Genomic DNA, 12,283 nt, shown 5'->3' with positions numbered 1-12,283 from the left:
TTTCAATAATAATAATAATAATAATAATAATAATAATAATAATGGTGCGACGAAAACGTATCCTGCAGTGGAACCTCTCTTTCTACCATGTGAGATAGACAACGAGGTGCGATCGAAATGTAAATATGGTTTCGAAATCTCTCTTTCTATTGTATATGGCAGACAGAGAGGTTCTCATAATTTTTAAACGATTAGGATAACTTGTTGGAACACCACCGGACTCTCTCTCTCTCTCTCTCTCTCTGTCTACCATATACGATAGAAAGAGACATTTCGAAATCACTAAACTCGGCCTTGGTGAAGGTAGAGCAAAGAACAAGTTCAGAAAACGTTTTTCTTTACGGGAATAACAATTCCAAGACCCTGAACTTTATTCAAGGACTTTCCCAGGTTTTCAAGGGTTTCTAGGACGCTAGACACCCAGAGTACCACCGAAAAGTTATAAAAAACACACTCGGAAAGCGCGATGAAAGCGCAATATCTACAAATTTAATTAAAATACGTGCCACACTCTCAGAACATTGCTCTAATAACTTTGAGAGACTCAATAATTCGCGTGTCAGATGGCGCTGCTATCGAGTTAAAAGAAATACCCTACAGGCGTATAACCTAGTAAGTGACTTTTGCCATAGAGGTTATTTTCTCATGCGCATGTATCGGAAAATAGTCTCTATGGCAAATGTCACTTACTAAGTTTTCCCGTTGGACAGCAGAAGTAAAGAATGGGAAATTGGTCAAAAGCAGAAAATAGGTCGGTCTATCTTAAATAAGCTATCTGGACCCCTATTTGTTGGTCACTTTCTAAGACAAGTCTGTTTTGAATCCGATTTTCATAAGTAGATGCACAATATTGGCCAGTAGTGTATGTCTTAAAAAATTTCTATTGTTGCAATGAGAAATGTGCTGTTTTATAGAAATTTAATCTAATTTGCAATCAGAAGCGTATTATAAGTAGTATTATGGGCTTCTCACAAAATAAGTAATCTGCTCAACTCTATTTTTGTATTCTACAAGACGAGATTTACTCATTGTTTTCCAGATATTATGTATGTTCTCCCATAATCATATTTTTAAAATTTTTCAACACGACATAACCAATGATAATAATAATTTCTAGTAGAAAAATTGAAAGGCATTTCCCGATTTAAATTAATCAACCAGGAATATATACCAATTGGCCTTGCGACGACTCCAGGGAATTCTGTGTCCATAGCTATATACTGATATTGCTGTACGACTTGACGAATCGCACGAAATTCTTCTTCCAGGTTGTGGCCCCAAACATCTCGAATTCCACATTCTTCATTACTAGGCAGACTAGCCCCACCTTTCCCGCCACCACCTAAAAAAATAGAAAATTTCTTTCTATTAAAAACTGTACGCGATTTGAATCATTGCCTATTCGACTCTATCTAATCGTTCTTGGTTTCCTCTCTTTGTATAATACGCTCTCTCGATTAAGAATAATTTACTTCGATATTGAGAGCGAACGACCAAATTTCGATGAAAGTCAAGTAATCGCTGGTAGAACTGCACCTTTCACTTGGTCTGACAACGAGTTCTTCGTAAATTCTCTGAAAAGGCACACTTTTTCTTCAAGCGAGAGTGACTGCACATTTTCGAGGAGCTTCAAAACGTTAATTAACATATGCTACTTGTTTCGTCGGAAATTCTCTTCTTTCGAAAAGATGTCTTCCGAATTTTCCCTTTTAGTTTTTTTCGTGCAGTATATCTAATTTTCTGATCCTGCAATAAGTGGCACACATATTTGTCTCAGCGAATTGGAGATTTTTTCTATTTCACAATTATTTTTTTTTTTTTGCAGAAGTTTCTCGTATTTAATAATAATGTTACTTCAATTCTCTTTCTAGTATTACTTGAATACATTTCTTTTTAACCCTTGCGAGAACAATTATGCAATTTCCCACTTGTAAAAAGCAGTTAAAGTTATTAAAAAAGTGGCAAAAGTACTTACTTCTATAAGAATGTTATCACGAGTTTACTTGCTTTTAATTTCAAATTTACATTTAAAAACTTCCAACAACGTACCGAAATATTCTTGACATTAACCGTCTTTTAACATTGTTCGTTTTAACTTGTTTTCAAATTAAGACGTTTAATTTGACAAATTTAAATGATTAAGCCATACATTTTTGAAAATTAACTAATTCAGGGTAGCCGTTTTAATCGACGAAATAAATTCCCGGTCATTTCACGGTTTTTTCCCAATCAATCGATGAACTTTAAAATTTTCAAAATCATATAATTTTAAGGAATTTTAAGTTAGAAATATGAAATATTGAAAAATTGAAAAAATTTTAACTGAACACTTCTTAAATTAGGAATTCAATTATTTTCTTTTTAAATAATTTAAAAATACTTGGAAAGCTTAAAAATTTTATTTCAAAATCTTGAGAAATCTAGAAGTTGTTTTAAATTTAAAATGATGTTGGAAATTTTTTCAGTACTTCGAAATATCTGTCAAAATGAATTGAATTGTTTCTACAATTTTCAGAAAATCCTGCAAATTTTATAACATTTCTTTACAATTTGGATATATAAATAACAATTGAACATTTAATATTTGTAGGCGAAATTTAAATAATTTTAAGAGAAATGTAGAAGTTTTGAAAAGATTCAAACTTAATGTAAAACTTGAAATGATACCCTAATATAAAACAAAATGCAGATGTTCGCAGATTTTAAATAAAAAAATTAGATTCTTTTCATGAATTGTGAAAGGCTTCAAGAGAATAAAAACATTTTCTTAAGATTCCTAGGCAAATTAAAAATAAATTTTCATTTTCAAACATTATTCTAAGAGAATATTTAACAAATTTTTCAAAGATTTAAACAAAATTTTCAAAAAAGATTCTAGAAGATTTTAAGAAAACTTTCTAAAATTTGCATGATAATTTTTTATCTTTTTGTAACTTCTAAATATCTTTTAAAATTACTCAATTTTTTTCTACAAATGTTCATTTGTAAATTACACATGAGAATTAAAAAACTTCACTTACAAATGAAGCATTTTTCGAAATTTTAACGATTCCAGGTTTTCTATGTCAAACAATTCAGTTACAGATACTTTACTTTTAAATGCTTGGTTTTAATTTACTTGTATTAAATAAAAAATCAAATATTTATAAATATTCAATAATTAATCTTTTTTTAAATTAAAAAATTCAAATTGAATGGGTTAAAAATTAAATATTTTAGACTGAAACGATATTTTAAGTTTAATAAAAACCTGTAATCAAGAATATATTACTATGAAGTTATTTTTAAATTGAAAATAGTTTATAAACTTTAAATCACATGTTCACATTTCTTTAATCACTAAGACTTTCAAATTTAAACCGTTTAAGTTTTAACGTTAAAATCTGAAAATTCTTAAATTTTGAACTCGTTTGAAATCGTTTTGTCAAATCATGCTGGTTCACTTTGTATTACTTGAAGTACAGATAAATGATAAAAAAAAGATTTATTTATTGAATAAAAATGTTTTTTATCCAAAATTTTCAACATCAAATGCTTTTATTTTTTATTTGTTCAAGTGTTTAAGATAACGTTTAAAAATTATTTAGATTAAAAATGTAAGTTTAGAAATAAAAATTTTAAATGGGAAATTTTGACACTAAAAAAAATTTTGAATTACGCATTGTAAGCTAAAAAAAATAGCATAATTGAAAAACATAAAAATTCAACTAATTTTTTAAAAACTGATGAAATCGAACGTGGACAGATTTTTCTTCTACAAATTTGTAAAATTAACGGTAAAAAAAATTCACTGTCATTTCCCGGTTTTTCTTGGCCTCAAAAAATTCCCGGTCCAGCGGCCACCCTTTACTTTTAACGTTTTTAATTTGAAATTGTTATAAAATGGAGGCTTTCAACATAAGATTGTACGTTTCTTTAGTTTTGATCATTCAATATTATATTGGTAACATTTCAATTTAGAATTTTCAAAAATTGCTCTCAATTTAAAATAGAATTGTTTAATTTTAAGGCTTGTAAATAAAAATGATTATTTTTGCGAAAAAAGTTAAAACCGTAGAGAGAAATGAGAAAAAGAAACAACATTCTTAGAAAACATCGTAGAAAATATTAAAAATGAAAAATCTCTCTTAATTAAAAACGAAAATAACAGGAATTCAAATTTGAAAATGACGATTTTAAAAGAGCATACAATTTGAAAGTCTGAATAGTGAAGTGAAACATAATTAACACAATTAACATAATAATTAGAAGAGTTTTAAGATTCCCGCTATCCTAGCGATTTTCCACTCAAATTTTTAACATTTTATGTAGAAAATGGATATTTTTTTATATCTTACCTGTTGCTGAAGGCATTGGTGTAACTTCTTGATAACGTATCAAACAATCCTATCAACTATTTACTCCAAAAAGTTTTTGGCACCTTCACATTACTGAAATCAAATTTAAAAAGGTTTTAAAATATTTCATATTTCAACGATAATAATATTAATTGTTTAAATATGATTAGAACTGACATCAATTAAATTAAATTTGTGCATAAACAAAACAAATGTCTAAAGTTGTTTTGGAAAAAGATTGGAACTCTAAATGCCAATTTTAATCACATTGCGCAAGAAATTTCAAACTTTTTAAACAAAGCTTTTGTTTGCATTGTTATAAAATTATTCGTCGCAACTAAAATAGGTTAAATTTGATGATTTCTTTGAAATTGCCATTACGGATATGTTTTCTACTTGACTGAAATTTCAATATTTTAGATAAAAATTTTCAAGACAGCTCGAAAGTCGACTGAAAGTTAGTCATTCGGTATATGTTTCTGCAACCATTCACAACTAAAAAACATTGTTTTCTTTGTAACTAAACAACCTATTCTTCTTTTATGCAATTTTTTAATGTCCCAAAAAAGCTTTCCACATCTTACAAAATATACTATTTTGTAAGCCAATCTTGTAAAAACATTCCTAAATTTGTTGTAAACTAAAACTTTAGAAATTAGAACGACTTTAATAGTTTAAATTGTCAAGAGCTGGTGGAAAATGTAATTTATTGAAGGTTATAAATTGTTCTCAAGTTTGAACCATGAACCCCTAGAGTGAAGGATTTCGGAAAAGGAATTCAAGAACAATCTTTCTAATTTAAAATATACTTACTAAGTACTCAAAATTCTTCAATATTTCACTGTTTGTCGTTGACAGAAAGAAGAGGTTAGTTTCGAGTTTCGCATCAACCGTGTTTCGTTGTCAAATTCAACCAAAGAAATCTGAAGGGAGTATCATTTTCTTCCGCAATAGCGCTACTGTGCAAAAATAATTTTTCGGGAAATTCAAATCGATATGCTAGAATCGTGAACAATCATGAGGATGTAATTTTTTAAATTCAAAAAGTAAAATATAATTATTAGAATATATTCCAAAATAATTTAAATCATTAAAGAAGTTTTAATTTTCAAAAAAAGTAGAAAATTGCATTCTTTTTTATTTTTATTTTCGAATACAAAATTATGTATGTTTATTTCTGGGAGACGTTTTTTTTTAATAGATATATATTTTTTTATCTATTTATGTATTTTTAAATTCTTCAGAATAAAAATATTTCATTATAGTGTATAAACATGTTCAAAGTGCTAGTTAGACATTCTCTTATTTTTTAAGCAACATACGAGAGTGATCTAAGCTTAAAGAGATACAGTCTTAAAATTTAACTAGGGAATATTAGATTGGAGGATAATTTGACTTTTTAAATATACTATTTTTGTGCTTTCATTTTTGAGTGTTTTTCGCAATTTAAAATTCTCGCACCAATTGCGCCATCTACCATATTGATGTCTTTTTTCTTCGATAGGGGGCGTAAACGCGCAAATTTGGGAAATTCTGATAACTGTCAAGACAACAGCTGTCAAAAATCAATGAAAATAATAAATAATCAGCAATTCTACGATAAATTCTTTATTTTTATAAGTGAAAACCAAATTTTGTCACTTTCTAAATTATGAACTCCATAGAGTCCATTAAACGTTCAATGGTAAGTGAAAGATGTCTCCAAACGATATATTCGAAAAAAGAAATTCCTTTTTTAAGCTTTAACTTCCAAATTATTTTCTACGAAAAATATTCCATAAAAGATGTATTTTTTCTATAACAGAATTTTTATGTACTGTCTATTTATAATTAACAATGTACTTCATTTTGTTTAAAATTTCAAAGTTGAGGTTAGGAATGTTAAGGGCTCAAATATTATAAAATGATAAATGAATTAAAAAATTTACTCGATATACGTATTGTAAAATTATTATATTGTTCAAATAAATTTATATTTATTTACTTATTACATGAGGCATTAACATCAAAATTCATCATTTTAAAGTAATTCATTAAAATATCCCAAATATTTTCAAAGTTTTTTCTTTATTATTGCTTTAATTTAACCTTTTGAGAATGGCATTTTTAACCTTTCTTATCTTAAAAATATTGAACATTATTTCATGTTATTTATCGTATCTTTAAATTTATTAAGAGTAAATTCTGTCAAGCCCAATTACCAAAAACTGTAACTCTTAATTTGGGATTTTCTACTTTGAATTGATAGTTTTGAGTTTTGGGCATTCGAATCATAAGATTTTTTCTCGAAATTTTGAATGTACGGTTCCAGAAAAAAATGATTAAAACTGTTAAAATGCCAAAAAGTAATTTAATTTTTCTATTGTTATATTTTTAATGAAAATGATTGTGGAATTGGCAATGAATATAATTATGATTATTGGCAATTGGTTATGGAATTCGCAATGTGAATTTTAGGTTGAAAATGTGCGACTGCTCGATAAGTACAGTAATAATCATTCAGTTGGAACACTTTATCTGACTGTCACGCATTTGATATTCGTTGATCCAAACGGAAAAAAACAAATATGGGTAAGTTCATTGTCTGTTAAACTCGTCAAGCACATAAAGAGATTCTTATCATCTGATAAACTCTGGTTTTTAAGAAAACAAATTTTCTTTCTCAGTATCGCAAACTTAATATTTCATGAACAAACTAAGAAAATTTGATATCATAGGTTTTGAACACGCATATCGCAAGTGTGGAAAAATTACCTTTATCCACAACTGGCTCCCCATTGCTGATAAAGTTCAAGCATTTTTTAGTTGTAACTTTTGTCATTGCCAAAGAACGCGACTGTCACGATGTCTACCTCACGTTACTTAAACTTTCATCACCAGGTACTTCAAACATATTTAAAATAAATCAGTTATATTCAATTTTAAGTATAATATTATAATTTTCTCCATTTTTTTTGTAGGGTAATTAAGTATTTTTTTCTTGAAATCATTGTACATTTAACGTGTACTAGAAAATACTAATCATAAATAAAAAAACTAAAAAAAAAACTAAAAAAAAACTAAATAATATATATATATATATATAATGTTTAACAATAGTATGGTACCTTGACTTTTTTACCGCTAAGGTACCATAATATTGTTCAAGTATTGTAAATATTTTTTTAAATATAATAATTTTTTTTTTAAATAGCTCATATTTTTTATGGATTGAAATGTTCATTAAATTTTCATGTAAAATTATGTAAATGTTAAATTTTGAACACTTGTCTTTAATATAATATTTGCTTTTTTCTTGAATTGTCAAAAGTTCAAAATGGAATTTTCAATTTTAATCCTTTTTTAAAACTTTAAGTTTCAAGAGTTGGATTTTCAATGGTTACATTTTAAACTGGTGAAAATGTTCAATTTTCATGAATTCTCAATATTCTTCAATTTTTAACAGAGGAATTTTCAACGGTCGAAAACTCAATATTTTCGGGGTAAAAGGCTAGCATAATCAAAATTTGTTAATAGTTTTTAAATCTTAAAATTTGTAACTGTAAACAATTATGAATCTTCTATGAACGTCTAAAAAAAATATAAGAAAATTGCAACCACTTAACTTAAAGTTGTTGAAAATTTTTCATATCAATCGTTTGAAATAGAATTTTGTCACCTTATTACTCCTTTGTTATTAACTTTAGAACAAATTATTATTTCTGACTCTAAATCTTACCATTGTGCATAGAAAGAAACAAAAAATTTCTTATATTTCTTTGAAAAATTGTGGTAATGTATTTTCAGTGAGTAGCAGTCATTCAAAATTGAGTATTCTAAAATGATCGTAAGATAATGCTTTTTTAACCTTTCGTTTGTCAGGAATTCAGCGCTAATCGATTTTTTACACCTGTTTTAAACTATCCTAAAGCCTCCTGGATGTTATAGGATGTTTAATTATTTTAGTTTTGTTTCGATGCGAAACTAAAGGTTTTGTACCAATAAACATTAAATTTCCCATTATTTCTCAACAAAAACATACCTAATAACTCAACAACAACAAAATTTATTAAAATGAGACCTATTATTTTTTTATTTATGGCTTAAAATACTCGGGAGGCATCCCCAAAACATACTCAGAAAATACTTGCATGAAAAAGCATTTTTTATGCAAAATTGGTTCACGCTAGCCGTGTACTGGCGGAAATTATCTACACGCCTGTTTTTGTTGTTAAAGTGCCTTAATTTTTATAATATTAACATGAAGATGTGTTTCTACTCCAAAAGGTAATAAAATTCAGCGTCTAATGAGCTTAAGTTGAAGGCAAAATGTTAATTTGCTCAAAAGATATTACAACAAAATCTCCATAGTATTTTTCTAAATTGTCAACTTATTTTTAGAATTTTTTTCTTAAATGTTGCCTATTGGTACAAAAAAGTCGTAAAATTTAAAAAAATATGTACATGATTACAATAATTTTTGTTCAAATCATTATTTACCATATTTATATGAATTTTAGTAATGTTTATAAATTTTTTTTGTTTTTAGAAATGATCTGTGGAGAACAATTATTATTACAATTTTTTGAAAATATCGGAATATGACGTTTTTTAAAAACTATCTTCATCAAAATTTACATTTTTCCATCAAATTGGGCTAATTAGACGCAGCATTTTATTAAATTTCGTGTTATTATAAGGACATAAATTACAGTAATATTATAAAAAGATAATTCAACAACAACTCAAAAAATGGCGTGTAGATAATTTCCGCCGGAACGGTAATTTATAAAAATTCATAGTCAAGAAACTTTCCTTTTGTTCTGATTGTCATTCTACAAATTGAAATTCTTCTGACCTGTTTTCTCTAAAACAGAAATTATTTTTTTTATTTTTTTATGAATTGAATCACTGATCGAATTTGCTATCAAATTACTTTTATCATCCGCAGCTAGTATTGAAGATCTCTACTGTTTTAATTATCAAGACCCTTGGCCACAACACTTAGGTTGGAATGTTTTTAACACTCAGCGGGAGTTTCAGCGTCAAGGTGTTCCTAATGAAGAATGGTCTCTTTCATATCTAAATACAAGTTACGAAGTATGTATGAAAATTATACTGTCTTGCAATTAATCTTGAATTAAATTTAAAAGCTGAGCATAAAATATTCTTTTATTTTAGCTCTGTGACACATATCCTCGATATTTATACGTGCCCACCACTTGTACAAGTAATGTTTTGGTGGAGAGCGCAAGGTTCAGGAGTAAAGGCAGATTGCCTGTATTAACTTATCTCTATGAAAACAAGGTTTGTAAGGAAATTAGGTAATTATTAGGAGCGTCGATTTTATGAAATTGAAATAGATTTTTTGATTTTTGTTAATTCAGAGTGGGCGGTATTCTGTTTAAAATTGCTTAATTACTGATCGTGCGTTTTCAAATTAAATAATTTTTTATACAATTTTGAATGCTGGAGCAGTTAAAAATTAAAAATTGGTTAAAATTAAATCATTTTGATAAGAAAACGTTACAAGTCGTTTAACAGTGAGCATACATTAATAAAAGAGTTTCAAAATTGGATTTTAATTTATGATGGGAAACTTTAAGAATGAATAATTCTGTTCAAAATTAAATGATTTTCAATTCGTAACGTTAAAAATGGGAATCGTTCAAAAATGTACTGTTTCAAATCAGAAAACGTTTGCTTAAAATATTTTTGAATTAAAGATTAATCAGTAGGCGACAATTTCAAATTGAACAATATTTGAAAGAAGACTTGAAAAAATTAATCTTTTAAGATTGAGCAATATTTGGCCGTTCATCTAGAATGACCTTTTTTAACGGTGTTCGAAATGAAACAATTTCAAATTGAAGCTTTCATTAAATGCTTTAAAATTGCAAAAGTTCAGAATTGAACTATGTATTTTTTCAATTTAAAAAGTACCAACTTAAATTATTCCAATTTGTAAATTTTCAATTTGCAACTGACAATGATGAATTTTAAAGAGGAAAAAAATTCAACTTTAAAGGATTCCGGCATAAAAACGTTTCAATTTCAAAATTTTCATGGTAAAGAGTGCAGTTTTAAAAACTGTTTAGAATCTTCCAATTTTAAACGATTTGAATTTAAAATTATGCAATATTCACCGTTTTTGCATTAGTTAAAATTTGAAAGCTTACAGATGAAAATTCTTCAATTCAGTGAAAATGCCAGTGTGGATTTGTTTTTGACTGAAAATCTTATAAATTCTCAACTCATACAGTACTTCCACTTCTGTTTCACTTAATATTATACTATTAGGCGCATTATGTTACAATTTTTATCAGCTTTAAAACGTTTATGATTGCGATTTTAAATTTTCGAATTTACGCAGTCTTAAGATTAAAATGTTCAACATTTATACAATTTTCAGTGTCATAATTGTGCATTTTTTAATAGACAGCCTCTACTTGTACCGAAAAAATCGAACTATTCTTAGAGAAATATCCGTGCGCGTAAACATGGCTTATTGATTAGCGAATTTAAAGTGGTTTTATTATTATTCAGTTTTCAAAGCTTGAATTTGGGAATTTTTTTAAGACTCTTAATTTTTAAGTGTCAACAATGTTTCAAATTTAAGTGTAAAATTTGTAATACCTGTTTCTAGATTCTTTAATGGGGTGGTATTTAACTAAACTGTTTAATAATTCAGTTTCACAATTTTAAATTAAAGTTTAGAAGGCTCCCATTCTATACGTTTTAACTTAATGTTGCTGAATTTGTAATGTTTCAAGTTTTTATTTTTAACTAGCTGTTCCCTATTGCGACTGCTTCGCTGTCGCGGAACGCCCGCTCTGATTATTACTATATACATCGAGAACAAACGGAAATGCAATAAAAATTGTATAAAGTTATAAACAAACATTTAAAACACATTATGAAGAACTTTTTATTACTTAAGACTGCCTAATGAACTACACTCGTTTAAAAGACAATGTTTGTATTGCATTCGATTTTACTTGCATTTTTTCTTGATATAAAGTTTGAACATGAAATACTGGAATGGAATCAACATAATATTTTAAGTATTTATATTAGGATTTAGTTTTGAAAAATGCGAAATCGATAGTGAAATTTGAACTAAAGTTTGAAAAAACTCTGAGAAGGTAAAATAGAAAAGAGGTATTTTCGCTTTAATCAACAGCTAACTTCACTTGGGGGGTTGCTGAGGGGAAAACAAGGGACCAAATGCATGGGATTCAGTTCATTTTTGCCCTATTTTGCTAATATCTTCGTAAAAGATCATTTTTTAAATATAATTATTTTTTAAAAATAGTTTTTATTTTTTAATTACTATTTCATGAAATAATAAAATGGTAATAATGATTATCAATTACAAAGATATTACAAAAATAAAGTTCTGTTTCATGCATTTGATCCATTGTTTCCCCTCAGCTTTGAACAAAGTGAAGTTAGCTGATAGTTGAAGTGAAAATACCTAATAGAAACTTGAATACAGAACATGGAAACTGTATTTTTCGAATTTGGATTATAAAAATTGTATCTCAGTTGTTGAATTCAATTTTCCACAAATTTCAAATCACTTGTGAAATTGGTACAAAGCTTAAGGAGAACTTTAAATGCGAAAAAAGATTAAAAACTGAAAAACATAAAATGTAAAGGGCGTTTTTGAATTTTAAATCATAAAACTCTGAGAAGGTAAAACAGAAATATGGACTTAAATAAAAAAAATGGACTCATACTATCAGTCCGGGAGCCCAAAGAATATGCGTGAAAAATGTGCTGCCGATTGGTCGAAAACTTTGGCTGTGCCCCTCCCCCCACCATACTCTTATGACTTGTCTAGAAGCCAAAAGAATATGTGTTCAAAATTTGGTGCCGATTGTTAAAAACTGTGCATTTTCATAAACATCATATGTTTTAGGCCACTTTATTTTATATATTTAAAACCTGTGCTCCCCCCCCCC

At 27.6% G+C, this 12,283-nt stretch overlaps 2 protein-coding genes across 3 annotated transcripts in view; one reads left to right on the top strand and one right to left on the bottom strand.

The window, feature by feature from the left end:
• The window catches only part of LOC117173056 (CCR4-NOT transcription complex subunit 7), a 12,065-nt gene extending 6,802 nt beyond the window's left edge, over positions 1-5,263 (bottom strand). The window contains exons 1-4 of one of the 2 annotated variants that reach the window (XM_033361430.1): positions 5,151-5,244; positions 4,338-4,430; positions 1,537-1,746; positions 1,172-1,342 (exon numbers count right to left, since the gene is read on the bottom strand). In XM_033361430.1, coding sequence (XP_033217321.1) covers positions 1,172-1,342; positions 1,537-1,648 — 283 coding nt within the window. In that variant the 5' untranslated portion in view covers positions 1,649-1,746; positions 4,338-4,430; positions 5,151-5,244. Of the gene's footprint in view, positions 1-1,171; positions 1,343-1,536; positions 1,747-4,337; positions 4,431-5,150 lie in introns of both variants that reach the window. The other variant, XM_033361431.1, reaches the window with a different exon arrangement.
• A 625-nt stretch (positions 5,264-5,888) lies between these two features.
• Positions 5,889-12,283, top strand: part of LOC117172631 (myotubularin-related protein 6) — a 12,637-nt gene continuing 6,242 nt past the window's right edge. The window contains exons 1-5 of the mRNA XM_033360735.1: positions 5,889-6,021; positions 6,795-6,908; positions 7,055-7,217; positions 9,268-9,416; positions 9,498-9,623. Of these exons, the coding sequence (XP_033216626.1) occupies positions 5,989-6,021; positions 6,795-6,908; positions 7,055-7,217; positions 9,268-9,416; positions 9,498-9,623 (585 nt within the window). The 5' untranslated portion in view covers positions 5,889-5,988. The remainder of the gene's footprint in view (positions 6,022-6,794; positions 6,909-7,054; positions 7,218-9,267; positions 9,417-9,497; positions 9,624-12,283) is intronic.

Source organism: Belonocnema kinseyi, chromosome 5 (assembly GCF_010883055.1).
Source record: "Belonocnema kinseyi isolate 2016_QV_RU_SX_M_011 chromosome 5, B_treatae_v1, whole genome shotgun sequence".
In the NCBI taxonomy this organism is placed as follows: Eukaryota; Metazoa; Arthropoda; class Insecta; order Hymenoptera; family Cynipidae; genus Belonocnema; species Belonocnema kinseyi.
This window is presented reverse-complemented; position numbering and strand designations above follow the sequence as displayed.